Source organism: Podarcis liolepis, assembly GCF_965112155.1.
Source record: "Podarcis liolepis genome assembly, chromosome: 5".
NCBI classification, from domain to species: Eukaryota; Metazoa; Chordata; class Lepidosauria; order Squamata; family Lacertidae; genus Podarcis; species Podarcis liolepis.
In genome coordinates, this window is record NC_139556.1 from 72,801,423 (window position 1) to 72,818,165 (window position 16,743).

At 46.7% G+C, this 16,743-nt stretch overlaps 1 protein-coding gene across 3 annotated transcripts in view; it reads right to left on the reverse strand.

Moving 5' to 3' along the window:
* The window catches only part of PAX3 (paired box 3), a 108,000-nt gene extending 91,543 nt beyond the window's left edge, over nt 1-16,457 (reverse strand). Inside the window, exons 1-4 of one of the 3 annotated variants that reach the window (XM_083506501.1) lie at nt 15,667-16,452; nt 13,214-13,449; nt 10,769-10,898; nt 8,091-8,225 (exon numbers count right to left, since the gene is read on the reverse strand). In XM_083506501.1, the coding sequence (XP_083362627.1) occupies nt 8,091-8,225; nt 10,769-10,898; nt 13,214-13,449; nt 15,667-15,751 (586 nt within the window). In that variant the 5' untranslated portion in view covers nt 15,752-16,452. Of the gene's footprint in view, nt 1-8,090; nt 8,226-10,768; nt 10,899-13,213; nt 13,450-15,666 lie in introns of all 3 variants that reach the window. The other 2 variants (XM_083506500.1, XM_083506502.1) reach the window with 2 other exon arrangements.
* Nucleotides 16,458-16,743: the final 286 nt, after the last annotated feature.

Here is a 16,743-nt window from a genome sequence, read left to right on the forward strand (position 1 = left end):
GTATGGTGCAACTCCCCGTAATTGTTTGTCATAGGTGGCAGTGATGCTGATCCCCCCCAATCCCTTTTCTAACTGTGGTAAATTTTGGGGAAGGGCACTAGAAACTTATTGCAATGTATTTTGGGATCTTAGTGGTGATCTGTTTACAATGTGCAGGTTCACAATGTATTGCAGAGGTGCGGAAAGAAATGCATGAGCAGTAAACCAATTCACAGTGACATCTTCAGGAGTCTTCCCCGTCCATGCCTACAGTGTGTGCTGCTTTGAAGTTTTCTTCGTAACCACTCTGGACTCAGACAAGCAGGTTTCCAGTCCTGCCCTTGCAGTACCAACACCAGCATGGCAGCCACTTATTTGAGACTCACTTCACATTTTTATAGCAGGGGTTCCTCCCACACCAATCCTTACCCAGCCAAGAGCAATGAGTGGACAGGAAATATCTACATGATTGATCCCAGGCCTGCAAATGGTATGGCCATTTGAGATGAAGCCATGTATTATTGCTGAAAAGGAACTTCACATATGTGCATGTCCAGTGGCTCACATTTCACATATTGGGAGCTGGGGACTGCCCATCTTAGATATTCAATTGTGTTGTCTTCCAATAGATTGCCAGTATACAGACCCTCCCTCTCAGTACATGCAGAACCAGAGACAAGGGTAAGCCTTGCAGGCTGTTGGCACCCTGAACTAAGGCTGGAGGGGCTTTTGTTCAGAGGAGCCGTCCCCAGATTGCTGCCTTCCAGATGCTTTGGACCACAACTCCCATCACCCCAGTGGGTTATCCAAAACATCTGGAAGGCACTATGTTAGGGACGGCTGGTTTAGAGGGATAGGATAGGCCTTCCAATAAGCAGCAGTCTCAAATGGAGACCCTAAACAAACTGACTCGAAATCAAGCAGAACTTTGTTGTTTTGCCAAAAGTGATAACACTCCCAAAAAAATTATACGCTTAAAAAAGAGAGACTATACACTGGTCCACACAAATAATTAGTTAAGGCATCTTAGTCATATCCTTCACAATCAATAGCATTAGTTTGAAGACACTGAAATCTAATTTTAGATGCTGCCACAAGAAACATTGCAACCCTCCAAGGAACAAAATGCATTCATACACTGTAACTACAGGAAATAGAATTTATGGAGTGCATTTCAAAAAAGCAAGAATTTAAACCAAGAATACCACAGAACTATTTTTCTTTAGGAGACCATTATAGAAAGCAAACCCAAAGGTCCTTTCAACTGCAAGGTCAATGAAACACAAATCATGGGATGGAGGCAGCACTGTTATCCATAGAACACGATTCGTGAACAGGGATCCTTATAACAGGTTGGTGAAGGGGTCGGGAGAGAACCTAGTCCACAGGCCTGATTCAACCCCTCAAGCAACTTATTTTCGTCTTGCCCCCCAAGAATCCATTGATGTTTGGCAAAAAGAAAATAAATTAAAGTTGTGACTGTGCTGCACTAAGTGAATAGGTTTAAACCTCAGCTGCAGAGGGAACATCTGAGACTGTGTATGTGTTTCTACTGTGCGTGTCCACAGTGTGGGTTCCCAGTGTAGTGTGTGCAGACTGGAGGTGGGAACACCTAATGCTGACATGTGGCCCTCGAAGGGAGGGTTTGGCAAAGGTTAATGTGGCCCTCAGGTCCAATAAGGGTAGTGCTTCCTCTGCAAAATATCCGGAGGGTGGCAACACAAGAACAGGCCTTTTCTGTGGTGGCTCCCCACTTGTGGAATGCTCTCCCCAGGAAGGCCTACATGGCATCTTTATTACATATCTTTAGGCACCAGAAAAAAACATTCCTCTTCTCTCAGGCCTGTGGCTAATTAAACAATCTATGGCACTTTAAACCGGGGGGGGGGGTGTTATTGCTTTCTTTGTTACTATGTTATGTATTTTTTATAATGTAAACTGCCCTGTTTATGGGTGCTACAGAAACTTTAACAACAACAACTAGTGTGCATTTTTTAAAATGTAGCTAGGAAGGCTCACACATAATCAGATAATCTGGTCCACTTCACTGGGAGTATCTGAATACTTGTATTTTGGGGGGGAAATTGAAAATCTGTCCTGTTGATTTTTTTATTTTACCTGCATAAAAACCCTACAAGATGGGATATGCAAAGTAATGCCCAAATTGGAAAATCAGAGATTTGAGCCTGAGTTTCCTGCAACCAGCAACACAACAAATATCACAACTCCACTAGGTCAAACTGACTTTCGGGGAAGGGGCGTTGTTATTTATTCTTCTTAAATCACTCATAATTGTAGGAATCTTTCCCAAATTAGCAGCTGCTTACATTAACAAATACCTTCTTCCTTCGAGATTAAGGCTGGGATTGAATAATAAGTACTAGTGTACAGCAAAATCTCTTCATGTGCTAGTAAAATATTTCAACCACATCCAGCACTGAAGAGTACAATTTAAAATTTCAAGAAAAATATGTAATCAATTTCTGTCTTAACTCATCTCATCCCTAGATGTCAACATGTCTGAGAACAAAGTTATAGTGAAAAACTTAGCTGTGAATTATGCAAAGTTCTCTACATTTTCCCAGAACTGTTTTTGTTTTGTTTTTGTTTTGTTTTGTTTAAAAAAAAAGGTTGGAGATGCAGAAAGCCAGCTCTTTCTGAAATGTGTGAAGCCTACATTTCATAGAGATCGCTGGACAAACATTTCATGAGAGGTCATTGCACCATTCATAACCATGGAGTTTCTACCACAGAAGTTTCTGTTCATAATTCTAAAGTTTCCAACACAGAACCAAGAGCAAGACCAGTCATAAACCCATGCCTTCATAAAGGAAATCTAAAAGAAAGCTTATGATGCAGTTCGTAAGGTTATCTGAGCTCCAACTCAATAATAATTACTTCTGCACAAACATGTTGAGATTCCGGCAAGTGTCTTAAAGATTCATTTTATACATAATGTTTTCAAAACAAATCCACTGATACCAATTCTTTTGAGCATTTAGAAACAGCCATCAATATTATATAATGGCAACAATAAATCTCCATTTCTTGAGGCTCAGAAAATTAACCATATTCCATTTTTCTCACTGTTATTAGTTGCAGTAGTTATCAGCTTACTAAAGACACATTTAGAGTTAAAAGAAACAAAAAAAATGATTATCCTTTAAGTTTTGCTCTGACAAAAAAAATCCATTTATTTCACAGATATTGAAGGAACAAATAGCAAGACTTCCAATAGCCTTTGCAAATATGTTTATGATTAAACTTCCTGATTCAATTCAAAACAAAAAACTGTTTGTCACTTGGAGTGCCTCCATTTTGGGGAATATGTGTTCTGAAATGCCAAAAATGATCTGAAATGCATTTTGTTAAGGACTGAATAAAATAAATAACAGTTATTCGGTGTTCTTGAGGTTTGGCACCATGACTTAGCCCAGAACCAAGACATCTCCATCCAAAGATCCTTACCTAAGTTTTAAATCAACAAGGTTCATTTTCAAATAAATGAGCTCAAGACTGGGCACAACGCAAGGAAAACAGGCATTATCATTAATAAAAATGTGTTGGCCACTAACATTAGCTATTTCTTCCCTAGCCATCCTTTTTTCACCCCACATTTTATTCCGCTGCTAAGATTTAAGAGAGTGGAAATCTACATTCAGTGCAGAGGCCTCCTGCTCAGTGACCAATCTGCCTTAAAAAAATAAAAAAATAAACCCATGAACCTGCCGGCATTGTTTTTCTCCATTTGTGCCTCTCTTTCTTGACATATACATTTGAACACTGTGAAGATGCAGCTCTCCTTAAATCTCTAGTAGGCTTGAGGGTGTCACCTCCCCCTCCCCTCTCTTTTTACAATGTGGAGGGATGCTATAGTCTTAAAGAATGGTTTCAGTTGTCCTTCCTGAATGGCTGTCGGCATCTCTAGCCGTCTAGAAAGGCTAGAGACATTTTGTAGGTGAAAATAGCCACTTTTTCCACGGTGGAGAGTCCATAAAACTCCTCAGAGCATTGGCTATTGGGGCTCATTGAATAATTCATCCCTCATTGCAAGCCCATAATGTCTTTTCTGGCCCTATTGTAGGGCCTGTTTTCTCTTCTTTTCTCCTTGAATTATAAAAAGGTTGCCTTCCTTTGTCCACATCAAGCTGCTGCGAGCTGAACCTTTGTCTGGCCAGAGCTAAAGTGCGAGTTTCAATGGACTCTCCCCTCTTTGTTTTCCAAGTTCATCTCCAAGTGTAGATTGTGTATAGAAGGCCTTCTTTGTAAAAGCTGGAAAAGTTGTACAAATGTTTGACCAGCTCATTTGGTACTTTTTGTCTCCTGTTCTCCAGGGCCTACGGTGGATGTGCAAGGGGCAAGCTTTGGAGGAGGAGTGCGAGGGGAACCTCAAACAACAAGTCATCCCGGCACTGGCAACAGCCCCGTCTGCCGACTTCAAGCCATAAGGTCTTGGAAAACCAGCTCCAACATCAACAACAGACAACCTGTAGAGAAGTGGATTAAGGATCCTCCCCTCCTTTAGATGGCAACTGCAACAGACTCTGAATTTGGGGGTGGGGGTGGGGAAGAAGAACCCTACTGAAGCAGATGGAAATCTATCTTGCACCCTGATCCAAAATGCACTTACTTGGAAGTCAGCTCTATTGACTCCTGTTACTGTGTTAATGCAAAGCTGCAATCTTTCTATATGTAGTAGGTCTTATTGAAGCAGGATTTGCAACAGACTAAGCATGCACAGCAGAGGTTCAAAATAGAATCATAGCCCCAGACTGTGTATTAATCTAGCTATGGGTTGTTTTTCACATTAAATGTGTATGTGCACGCGCATGTGTGTACACACAGAGAGAGAGTTCCTTTTTTTCAAAAAAATCTCTCTTTATTCTTTCACTTTCTTCCCTCTGTTGCTAGAATAAAACTTGGAAGTTCTATAAATCAACAACCCAGGTAGCCTTTGGAGGAGAGCAGCATATAGATATTGATATATAGATCTGGTATCTTCCTGCGTTCCTGCCATCTCAAGCCTATTTATTTTTACTTCAAAGTAAGCAAAGCCCACTACAATAGTAGTAAAGATGGCTTATGCACGCTACTATCCTACTTTAACGGGCAGGATCTCTCGTTTGAGATGAAGCCCGGGGACGGGGGGACGGGCAGGATCGCGACCTTCTCTCAAGGACTTCTCTCCCTCCTCCTCCTCCTCCCCCCTCCCCTCCCCTGTCCCTTTTTATTTAATGACTTCAGCTTGACTAACCCAAAATATTGTTCAGATTTAAGGACACAGGGGGGAAGGGACTAAACGGCTCTGGCCACACGATTGAGCAACTAGCTTTTCACAACGAGTTCAGACAACGAACCTCCCCTCTCCCCCCCCCACTTCCCCCCCCTCCACTCCTACCCCTACTGGGAGCCTCTTTCCCCCCAGATTGCGAACTCTTCATAAATAACGCCAATTGAATACTGTGAGATTTAAAAGGCGGGGGAGGGAGCCTTGCTTTGTGGGGGAGGGGAATGAAGTTTTGGACGCGCATCCTTATCTGCTTCTAGATTTCACACACACGCTTGCTGATCGGAACATCAGACTCAGAACTCTTCCCACTTCTGGGTCGAATTTGCGAGATCGCAAGTTGTCTAATAACATGAAATTAAAGTGAATAAGAGACTAGAACTCTCCAACTGGGCTGTTTAGAGACCATGGAATTCACACAACTGGGTGTCCTCCATCCATTCCTCTCTCTTTCTCTCTCCCTCTCTTCGGCTCACCCAGAAATACACAGAATTGAATCGAGCGTTTCTGGCAGCCCATTCCACAACCCACACATGCCGATAACTTTGTTGTTGTTGTTGTAACCTCCGGTTCCGTCCATTCATGCCTGTTCCAAATTTTAGTCAGAGAAAAGCTTTCCTATGCCTGTTCACCGGCTAAATTCAATCTTGCTCGCTTGCTTACTTGCTTTCCTGGGCGCAGGATCGCGCTGTCTCTCTGGCAAAGGTGCTCAGCGCTCCAGCTTGGAAATAAAGCGCCCCCGGGATGCCGTGGGACTCCCTTGGGCTGCAATCCCAGGCGCACTTACTAGGGAGTAAAGCCCTATCGAACGCCTGGGGACTTTCTTCTGAGTAAACGTGGATAGGATCGCACTATTACTTCCTTGCGCGTAAAGGTTGCTAGTACCGGGAGGCCTACAACGCAACCCCCCCCCCCATTCCTGCATTAAAACACATTGCCAGGCCGGTTCTGCAGCGCAAAAAGCGCGCATCCCGACGTTTTCAGATAAGTTAGCTCCAAGCGAGCGTGTTAATTTGCAACAGAGCCCAGCAAAATCGACTTCCTAGCAACGGGAGTAGAGAAGACGAGAGACGAGAGCAAATCTTACTCAGGGTCAGACAGACTGTCATCTTTCCGTCCCATCCTAGCCTAACACGGATGAGCCGGAGAATAATAACTCTTCCCTGAGCCACGGGCGTAGGGGGGGGGCAGAGAGGCAGCTGCCCCCCCTCCAAATCAAGTAAATAAAAATAGTTGTAACTAACTGACCAATTGCATCACAGATAACTCGGTTCTGCCTCCCCCATAATGCCTGCCCCCCCCCCAAAAAAAATCCTGGCTACGCCAATGCCCTGAGCTCTCTTACTTCGGTTAAAGAGCAGGCGACGACCCTGGATGCAGACGGAAGCTCGACGGAAATTAGCGGACTTGCTTCCAAGCAAGCAAACAGGCAAGTAAGCTGCAAGGACACCAATTTGGAAGTCGTACCATCGGAAAGGATGGGACTTTGTTTCTTTTTTTGTCTGACAAGTAGCATTTAGGGCCCTATCCCAGCTCCCTGTTTCCTCACAAGTAAGTCCCATTGAGTTCATCGGGTGCTTTCCCCTGGGCAACTGTGCTCAAGATTTCAGCCCGAGATTTTCAGCGCACCGAATGGGTGTGGGACTTCAAGCAGGCGTAAAATATCAAAATGAGTTGTAGTCAGTGTGTTTACATTTGAAGGGGGAAACTGGGCTACAAGTTGCAGGCTGACTAGATGGTCGATCAGGTTGCCACCTTTCTTCCCGGCCCTGATCCTGTGCCTTGGGCAGCCGCCTCACACAGAAGTGAAACTTTGATCCCTGCTCTTTCTCCATCCTAGGAAGAATCTCTACCTGCTTTTATTTCTGCCTGTGTCAGGCGCCAGACACAAGAAAAGGACAAGAGGAGTACAGCAAGTATCATTGTCTGTACTGTTGGAACCGCGGAAGACCTGACCACGGAAGACATGTTCTTTCAGTGGGGATGTCCTCTTCCTGAGGCAGATCTCGCCAAAGATAGTACTGCGACTCCCAGACAAAAGGTAGCATAAATACAGTTAGGCGGAGACTAGAGTCTGTCTAAACGCAAGACCTAAACCTATATACATAATTCCATCCTGCAAAACTCCCAAATAAACCTGTTTAGGACAGTTGTACCGCCAGGATGCGACTTTGGGGCAGACGTCCAGGGCCCCCGCAGAGTGGAATGAGCTAGTAGACAGGGGGAACGCAGCAAGGGGCTCACCATGTTTTTAAGTAAGTGCCGGAGTAACGAAGGCCCTTAAGTCCAGAATCAAAATTTACCCAACTGCACCACTTGTTGGCCGAAAGAGTCACAATATCTCGCTGAAACTGACATGCACCACCAATAGATAGGCAGACAAGGAGAGCAGTCATCTCAACCAACTTCTCTTCAACCGGGAAACCTTTCAGAGGCTTGGGGACCTATTCGTGGTTCTCTCTTTCCTGAAGCTACCTAAAGCTGCCGCCCAAAAGTCTCACCCTTAAAGGGTCCTCTTTTCACAATCGCGAAGGAGGGCTTCTCCGCCGACACCTGGGTAAGCCCATCTCCATCCCTCCCCTCCAAAGCCAAACACCACCGAAGTGTCTCTCCCGGAAATTCTCCTAAATGGAAACGGAGCAGCCAGTACTACCCTTTCGACGCCGCCTAACATCCCCCTTCGATCAACATGCTCGACGGCTCCCCTAGCCTTTCTACATCTTCCTCTGTCCCATAAAGCTATAGGCCCTGATCGATCATCTTTGCACTCTCTAACGGCGCCTCGGTCCCCTCAAAGAAGAAGAAGAAGCCGGCCGCCCTTTACCTCGTTCGCTGAGGATGCCGTCGATGCTGTGCTTGGCTTTCTTCTCGCTCTCCTCCACTTCCTTCCTCTCCAGCTCGGCTTCTTCTTCTTCTCCCTTCCCAAATTTGCTTCTCAGAATACGGCTGATGGAGCTCACTTGGGGAAAGAGGGGGAAATATAACTGAAGGCAGAAGCTGGATGGAGGCGGCAGCAGCAGCTGCAACTAACTATGGAGAGCATCCTTTGCTTATGTGCTGAGGGGTTGGCAATGAACCTCCTTCGGGACTAGTGGCGTTTGGCAGTCTCGGGGCGAATCCTTTCGGATCCCTCGCTCATCACAGAAAAGTTTAGCGCTCCTTCTGATTTGTAGCTTAAAGGATTACGACTGCTCGGCCGTTTATTGCATTTTTACGATTCTGTTGTAAACTGTCTTGACATATAATTTTTTAAAAAACTGAAGGAGTGAATGTATAATTCTTCCCACCCACCCCCAACACGAAGAAATAAATAGGAAAGACCCCGTGCGCATTTAAAAGCGTTAATATGATCAACAGCTGAAGCGCGAGGAAATCAGGATTTCCACTCCAACTAAACGAAAGATTTAAAGAGAGGTTGGTACCCTACATTAAAAAATAATAATAACCATGTAAAAGGTTGTAATTGTATGAACACTGCCTTGAGAGAGCCACACTGAGCACACCTCTGAATGCGCAGTGCAGATTGACTTCCGAATAAACTCGCAAAAGATCCGGATCTTGGAGCTCTGGAAGCTTTGCAGCCCATTCCTCTGCAAGTTTACTTGGAAGTAAGTGTTCATTAGGGCTTAACCCCACCCCACCCCACCCCAAAAAAGCGTGCATAGAAATGCAGCCTCACGTCGAAGCCATTTCGAGTTAGGTTAAACATTTGTTGCAAAACAGCAGGGAGCAGAATATACTGTATGTATTAACCCTACGGGCTTCGGGTGCATCTGGCTGGGTGGAGTGAAAGTCCTTCTCCTCCCATGGATTTTCACTCTCATCGATCTCAATGGAACTTTGTAAAGGTTCTGGGGTGAACTTGAGTTCAAATCCAAAACTTTCGCTTCCCAAAACTGGTTGCGGATCAGGCTATTAAATTCCTTTCTTTTTGCTATAGGCATGAACTTGCCTGGGGAAGGAAAGTTGGATATTTTAACTCAGCGCACCGCATTTTTTCCGCGCTGGACCATCAAAGAACTAATTCCTTCCAAGTCTTGACTATGTCGGGGGGCCACCACCAATCAGTCCTTCCACGTTCCCACGGGCTTCTCGCCCACCTACTCCCCGCCACCGCTTCCTGATCTAAAATAGCTTACAATCCACTTCTTGCGACGGTTCAGCGCGAAACGCCTCGATAGACTAGTTCTGGAATTCTTCCGAGGAAGAGTGATTCCCCCCCCCCCTTTCTTTCTCAGAGGATGCGCGGAGTAGAAAACAAGACGGCACAATCGCATCGCACCGTTTGCAAAAGCCCTTTTCCATTCCCAATGAGCAAAATAAATAAAACATAAAGAATGTCCTTGTGCTTCTTATACATTGTGCTATTTTTTTTAAAAAAGGGGGGGTATTTTTTCCAATCCCTGGCCTGCTAAACATTCCCGTCCCAGGATTGTTGCTCTGGGAGGAAAGGAATGAGAGAGAGAGAGAGAGAGAGAGAGAGAGAGAGAGAGAGAGAGAGAGAGAAGCGGAAAGCGATGCTCTAGGATGTTAATTAAAAACAAACCTTCCCAGCCCGATGCTTCGTCGCTACATGTGCTTCAATGGTAGTTAATCGGATCACCCGGATTTATGAGAACTCAAGGAAATGACAAGCCACGAAGATTGCTTGTCTTCTTTTACTACGTCCCACTACCTAGCCCGGCTCGCAGCCTTCTCCCCAACGCTACACGATCGCTTTCCCTCGGTTTCTTTCATCCAATGCCTATAAGATAAAGCCAGATCATAGACACTCATCCAGCAAGTCGCGCAAGGCCCCACAGGGCCCGTGAAAGCCTGCAGTCTGTCGAGAGCAGCGTCGTTTGATGTCTCTTATGGGAACTCAGGGCGGGGGGTTGGGGGGAGGAAGGCAGGGCGAGCTTCTAAAACAAATATATATATATATATATGGTGTTTAAACCGACCTCGATCCGGCCTGCAACTTTAATTGTGCTATTTGGTGGGGGAAAGTTCCAATGAAATCCATGGGAGTGAAAGCTCCGGTCTTTCTTAGACTTTTCGTCCACTGAATTAAGTGCGGCTTCCTTGCGAGTAAAGCCGCTTAGGATCGAGCTGTAATAACGACTGTCTGTAAGGAAGTATTTTCAGGGCTGGGTTGACAATTCCAGCGAAGTTTTCGAGGGCACTAGCCTCTTTCCTTAGAGGCGCTCCCCTAATTCCGATGGCACCTTCCGCACACTTACCTGGGAGCTGGTGTGCCAGAAATCAACTGAATCAACTTCCCTATCAATATATTTTAGGAAGATAGATCGCCTTAGGCAGACCATTGGTAGCTCAGTATGGTCTTACACTGGCCGGCAGAGGCTCTCAACCCTTCCTTGGGGTGCCAAGCAGATGCTCTGCGGTTGAGCCCTTTCCTGCCATGCCAGACGTCGTCGATCTGTGCAATCGGCTTAAGTGGGTGCAGGATGCGGAAGCTGGTGAACCCCAAGGGCATTTTGAATGAGCCCCCTTCGGACTTACCTGAAGGCACAGTGTTTCTGTCGCACACGCCGTCCTTCAGCAGCTTGTCCCGGATCTCCCAGCTGAACATGCCCGCGTTGTCTCGTTTATATTCCTCGATCTTCTTCTCGACATCCGGCGTCGTCACCTGCTTTAATAGAAAGGACCCAGAAAGGAACAAAAGTTGGGACATTTTGCGGGGAGAGAGATGGGAAAGAAAGCGGGGGGCGGGGGTGGGAGAACCCGGCGCTCCACGAGGATGAATGAACATCGAGGGCTCAGCCTAGGGGTGGAATCAGACTGATGCTGCTGAAAGTCAGGACCAATCCCGGATACTTCCTGAACAAATCCTTCATCTCCTCGGCTTTGCAGACCCTGGGGTGCCAATTTGACAGAAAACAGCTGAAGCAAAGATGTGAAATGACTCGAACATGGGCTTTTAAAATTAGCAGCACTCCCCATAAAAGGAACTGAGCATGGGGGGGGGGGCTAAAGAATCAGGACTCACGTTTGAAAAAGAAAACCGAGAGCCCAAGAAACGCTGTCTTCTGTGTGACACGAAACAGGCTTGCAAAAGGATTCAGAGCAAAATTAGATAGGAAACCCTCCGGTAGCTTCCTAAAGCCATAGGTTGGCAATCAAGGTCGATCGGAATCGAATAGGACTCCTTTCAAAGTAATGTATCGGGGTGTAAAAATGAAATGCCAACAAGGGAGAAGGAGGGGAGAAGGGAAGGTGGGGGGGATCCCATTCACTTTATGATTAGAACAAAACATCATTAAAAAAAAAAAAGTCCTGAAAGTTCATAGAAACTTTTGCCAAGCAAAAACAGCCAAATCCCGGGAAACCTAGAAGAGGGGCTGCTGCAGCCAACAGCAGCGTCCTATTTCTAAAGATTCACGAAAATTTGCTGCATGCATGAAGCCTTTTATTAAGCGGAAATTAATATCCCCTTCTGTTAAAAGATGAAATAAGATTACTTTTAATTTTATGTATAGAAATATAAATACACACACAGGGGGGGGCAACCCACCCTAAAATGCTGTGTATTCGCGTTGAGGTTTCAAACCTATCTGTTCCTTTGCCATTTAAGATGGGGGTGGGGAGGGAATGGCGAGGACGGGGCAAAAAACAAAACCCGGTGTCAGAATAAATTATTCAAAGTTGGGAAATGGTTTCGCAGACAAACTTTTATTAACATTAAAATCAGACTGGAAGCGGGGACGTGACTGTTCGATTTAGTATCTTTCTGACCTCTTAACGTTTGTATGTAAACAGTTTGGGAAACTAGTAATTTATACGCTAGACTGCGCAATGCACCTCGGAGGAGAAGGCTAAGGAAGGAATAAAGCGCTTGGCTCCAAAATTCATTTACCCGGATTACATTGAATTCAGTGATAATTAGTTTCCAGAGAGGGAGGAGGAAGTATATTTGGGGGTGAGATGAGAATGCAACGTTTGTAGCAGAAGTTGGACGACAGAGACGGGTAGATGGAAAGGTAAATTACTGAAATTCAAGTTTCTCTTGGAGACAGTCCACTCTCGTTAGTGGTGTGATCCAAAATCAATTAAACCTCCGCGTTTATTGGCACACTTGTCCCAAGGCCATTATCAGCCTCGCGGATTCCTGCCCTGGTTAAGGAAAGTCGTTTAGGATCCCAGCCTTCGCTAGCATCGCAGTGCGCTGATCCCGGTTCTGGGCTATAGTCCCCTTCCCCGTCCCCTCCCCCTCCCCCATCACCCGCCACTGCTTCGAGGGATCCGCAAGGTCTAACAACTGTCTGTCTGAAAGTTACTTTGGCCAGGAGAGAATTGGACTAGTGTACGGTTTACTTTTCTAGATCCTACTTAGAAAAAACGGCGCATGCTTCTTGAGGGTGGCTGGGTAAGTGTGCAGCAATATGCACGCGCTAGAAGGGGGTTGGGATCTGTATCTCCGTAGGGCTAGGGTGGTTGTAAAGGGGTGTAAGGAAAACCGAGAGCGTTCCAACTAGGAGAGGGGGGGAAGGAATGCGCTGCGTTCAGAGCTCCTGCGCTCTGCCAGGCCCGTTTGAAGCAGCGAAGAGTCGGCGCTGCAAATCCCAGACACAGCGACGTCAGGATCGCGAAGGAAGCGCACCAACGGGGACCTGCGGGGACCTGTGCGCTAGCCAAGGAGGTCAGAACTGGTTGGAACTTTAGAGCTGAAGTTCTGCACGTCTGTCCCTCGCCCCCCTTAATTAACAGAACCACCCAGTCCTTTCTTATTCCATATAATCCGAATCCGGATGCCTTGCTACAAGATCCCAAGCGCCCGGGAGCATGCACTGGAAGGGAGGGAGAGGGTGATGCACCCATTTTGTAGGCCTTTGGATTGACCAGGTTCTGAATAAAAGCGCAACTGAGTTCTTCAGGTCCGCGGCCCGAAGCTGCCCCCGCCAATTCCCGCCCCCCTCGCCTGATCTGGCGGCGCTGCGCCTTCCTCACCTTGGGTTTGCTGCCTCCGATTGCCCCCGGCCGGATGGAGCCGGTCTCCTGGTACCTGCAGAGGATCTTGGACACGCAGCCGTGCGAGACTCGCAGCTGGCGAGAGATGACGCACGGCCTGATCCCGTGGTGAGCCATCTCCACGATCTTGTGGCGGATGTGGTTGGGCAGAGGCCGGCCGTTGATGAAGACGCCCCCGAGCTGGTTGACTCGGCCTTGGCCCAGCGGAGTCGACACTGGACAGAGGGGGGACAAAGAAGAGAGGGCTCCTTCGGTATCCGAGCGGCCTACCTCACTTACACGCAAGGTACAGTGACAATTACACACGACATACAGTGACGCGCGTTCCAGGCAGCTTCCCCTCTCCCTTGCGTTTGGTGGCATCGTTTGAGCCTGGCACACGGATCCTGAAACACTTTCGCTTGGAACTTTTCGCGCACGTGTTCAGGATTGGTTAACAAACGGGTTAGTTATTCCCTGATACCGTTTGCTGTCTCTGTCGTAGGAAACAGAGGCTAAGCCGTGGCAAAACTGTGGGCTTTCTTATATCTGTAAGAGATATATAGTTCTGGGCGAAGCGGGCATTTTGATCTGTTTTAAAAACCGAACCGCGAAGGTTATATTTATTCTCGGTCGGCTTCCACTGAATTTTCTTCCGAGAAAAAGTGCTTTGGGTATCAGTTCAATAAATATTTCTTCCTAGGTTGAAAACTCCCTAATACAAGCCGCGGTTGGCGTTTGGAAGTCTTTGGCTACCGCAGGTATTTTCCTTCTCTTAAATCGCTCTTTCTTTTCCTCGGAAGGAAAACATAACAGTGTTGACAAGTGCTCTAAGTAATCGGAGTATCGCCAATTCCCCCCCCCCCCCAAAAAAAGAAGCAATTTATGATTCAAAAAGATCCAGAAAAAGGGTAAATTTAAGTAACAGCAACTTTTCTGCAACTGGTGCTCCCGCTTCTCACTGTAGGGAGAATCTAAGCATCGTAGACATTTAACCACGGGTCTTCTGAAGTCTGCTAGAACGTGACAATCTGCCCCATTTTGAATAAACACAGTCTTTTTTAAAATAAAAAAACCCCACAACTTTAATATTTACTTATACTGTTTGCGTTTCATATGTCGGGGCAGTTTTGGAAGGGAGGTGGTAGGCACCATGCATTTGAGAAAGGAATAGAAATGTTAATATTAAGAGTCACAGGAAAACCCGATTTCGAAAGACGTTTGGTGTTTTGTTTATTTGTTTGCTTGTTTCCGATTAGCTCGCTTTCTTGCCCACCTGTTTGTGCATCCCTTCTCCAGATCACACTGACTCGTTTCGCCCTGAAACAATTTGTACAGCATTGTTTCATCGCTTGCTTTAACCACCTTTAACGTTTTCGTAAACTCGCTGAAGAGTTGCCAACTTTCTTGCGTCCTGTCTGAGCGGATTATACGAAAATCAACAGGCTAGGAAAAGATCCCACCTGTTTTCAGTCTCTCTTGCAAGAGGGAACAGAAAAGTCCCCTACATTTAATAATGAAATCCTAGTTGGAAAGCTCTTAAGATTCAATCAATGGAAGGGAGTTTCTTGACATGTTTTGGACAAACTGCGAAGGTCCACACGAACCCTGCTGTGTGTTGCGCGGGTGTGTGCCCACATGCACGAAAGTGAGAGTTTGAGCTGAGTTGCTTGACAGCACTTAAGGCGTTTTTCTACCTATTAATGTCCCTAAACAGTAGTCATTGGAATTGCTAGTTTTGTGGTGGCATTACCGGCTTGTGCTTGTAAAGGAAGCAAGGCAAAGCCGGATGAAAGTCCTGTAAACTTCCCTTATGCAAGGGAGTTTCTGGCGGAGTTAGAAATTTGGGGTGTCCTCCTGCTCTGACACTGCGACCAGGTTTAGTGACTCGCTCACCTACAGTGCTTACCAGCCAGGCGACAATTCCACCCTCCAAGTGAAACCGACATGAAAAGCAAAGAGGGAAATAAACTCGTTTGCAATCTGCGCTGCCTCTGCCTTCTCCAGTGACCTTCCTGGTTTTTTCCCCTATCTTCTCTCCTTTCCCCCCCAAATTTTTAAAAAGTTGACATAAAAGTAATGCGTATAACTCGTGGGTGTGTCGAGAGAGGGGGACATTCCTGTCTGCGCTTTTCCATGCTGTTGAAACTAGGCTACGCTCCAATCCAGTCTCCTTGGAAAGGAATCCCTGTTAATTTCGCTGGCACCTACTTCCAAGGAAGCGTGCCTACAATGGCAGCTGAAACCTTCTCTCTTGCTCACGACCCGCTCCTTTTTAAGCGTGTGCACATCAACTTGTTTTTCCGCAACTCCACGAACTCAGGAGTTCAGGTCCACAGCCAGGAATACCCAAGTCGGCCTCATTGGCACCAAAGAAGGCCACAGATTCCCCCACCCCCTCCTCCCCACCCCACCCCACCCCAACATCCCATTTTCCTGCTCCACGGTCTTACCTTCTAATGGGAACCCGCTGCGAGGATAATTCTGTCCGGGAGCTGGTCGCATCATCCTTGGGACAGCTCCACCCAGACTTGTCATTTTGAAGGCAGCTTGACTCTCTTTCAACGTATTATATCCAGGTATGGCGGAGGTTAAGAGGAAAGGGCAAACGCAGATCAGCTCTGGGAAAAGATCCGCAGAGAATGAATCGAGTAGATTTGTTGCTGTTGCTGTTGTTGTTGTTGTTGTTGTTGTTGTTGTTAAAAAAGATATTAATAAAAAGGAGGGGAAGGAGAAAAGGGGGAAGGGATAAAGCTATGGGAAGGGGGGAAGGGGGGTCGTTGTCCCTGGTCTGTTTCTCAATCAAACGTGGTATCTCGAGTCAAAAATGTGGCCGAGAGAGAAAGTGAGAGCGAGGGAAAGAGAGAGTGAGCAAGGAAAAGGAGGTGGGGAAAGTTTTGCCCGGAGAAAAAGGCTGCCGAGGAAGCCGCGAGGTGCCTGGTCCCTGCCGTGGGGTGAGCTCACTTTGCTACGAACTGGGCTTGAGTGGCAGGAATGATTTCTTCCTGTTGTTGATACGAAGTGAAAGGAAGCTCCGCTCCGGAGTATTTATTAGTTCTTTCACCCCAAGCTTCCTTAGGATCTCTGCGCCGCGATTGGCCAGCCTGGAGACTGTCCCGTCTGGAGAAGACACGAGCTGATTGGACGACAGCGCCAACTTTCTCTTCTCCTCCTGACAATCGAAGGGCTCCGGCTTAGGAGGGTGACCCGGGATTTGCCTCTCTCTTCCCTTGATGAAGTGCCTTTTCTTTCAGAGAATGGCTGGACAGGAGAAAATGCAAGAGGAGCAGGGGAGGGAAGCGGCGGAGGAGGGAGGAGGAGGAGGAGAAGGTGGGGGGAAGGACGGTCCCTTCCTTTTTTCTCCCTTTTTTTTTACAACTCCTCTTGGCACAATGCCACTGTGCGAGAGATTACAATGAGGAAGTAGCCAACCTCTTGCATGGCTTGAAGTCAGTGTCTTTCTCTGCCTCTCTCTTTCTGGGCCACCTTTTCTTTCTTCTACAGCGAGGTTGTAAATGCGCAGCTGTACG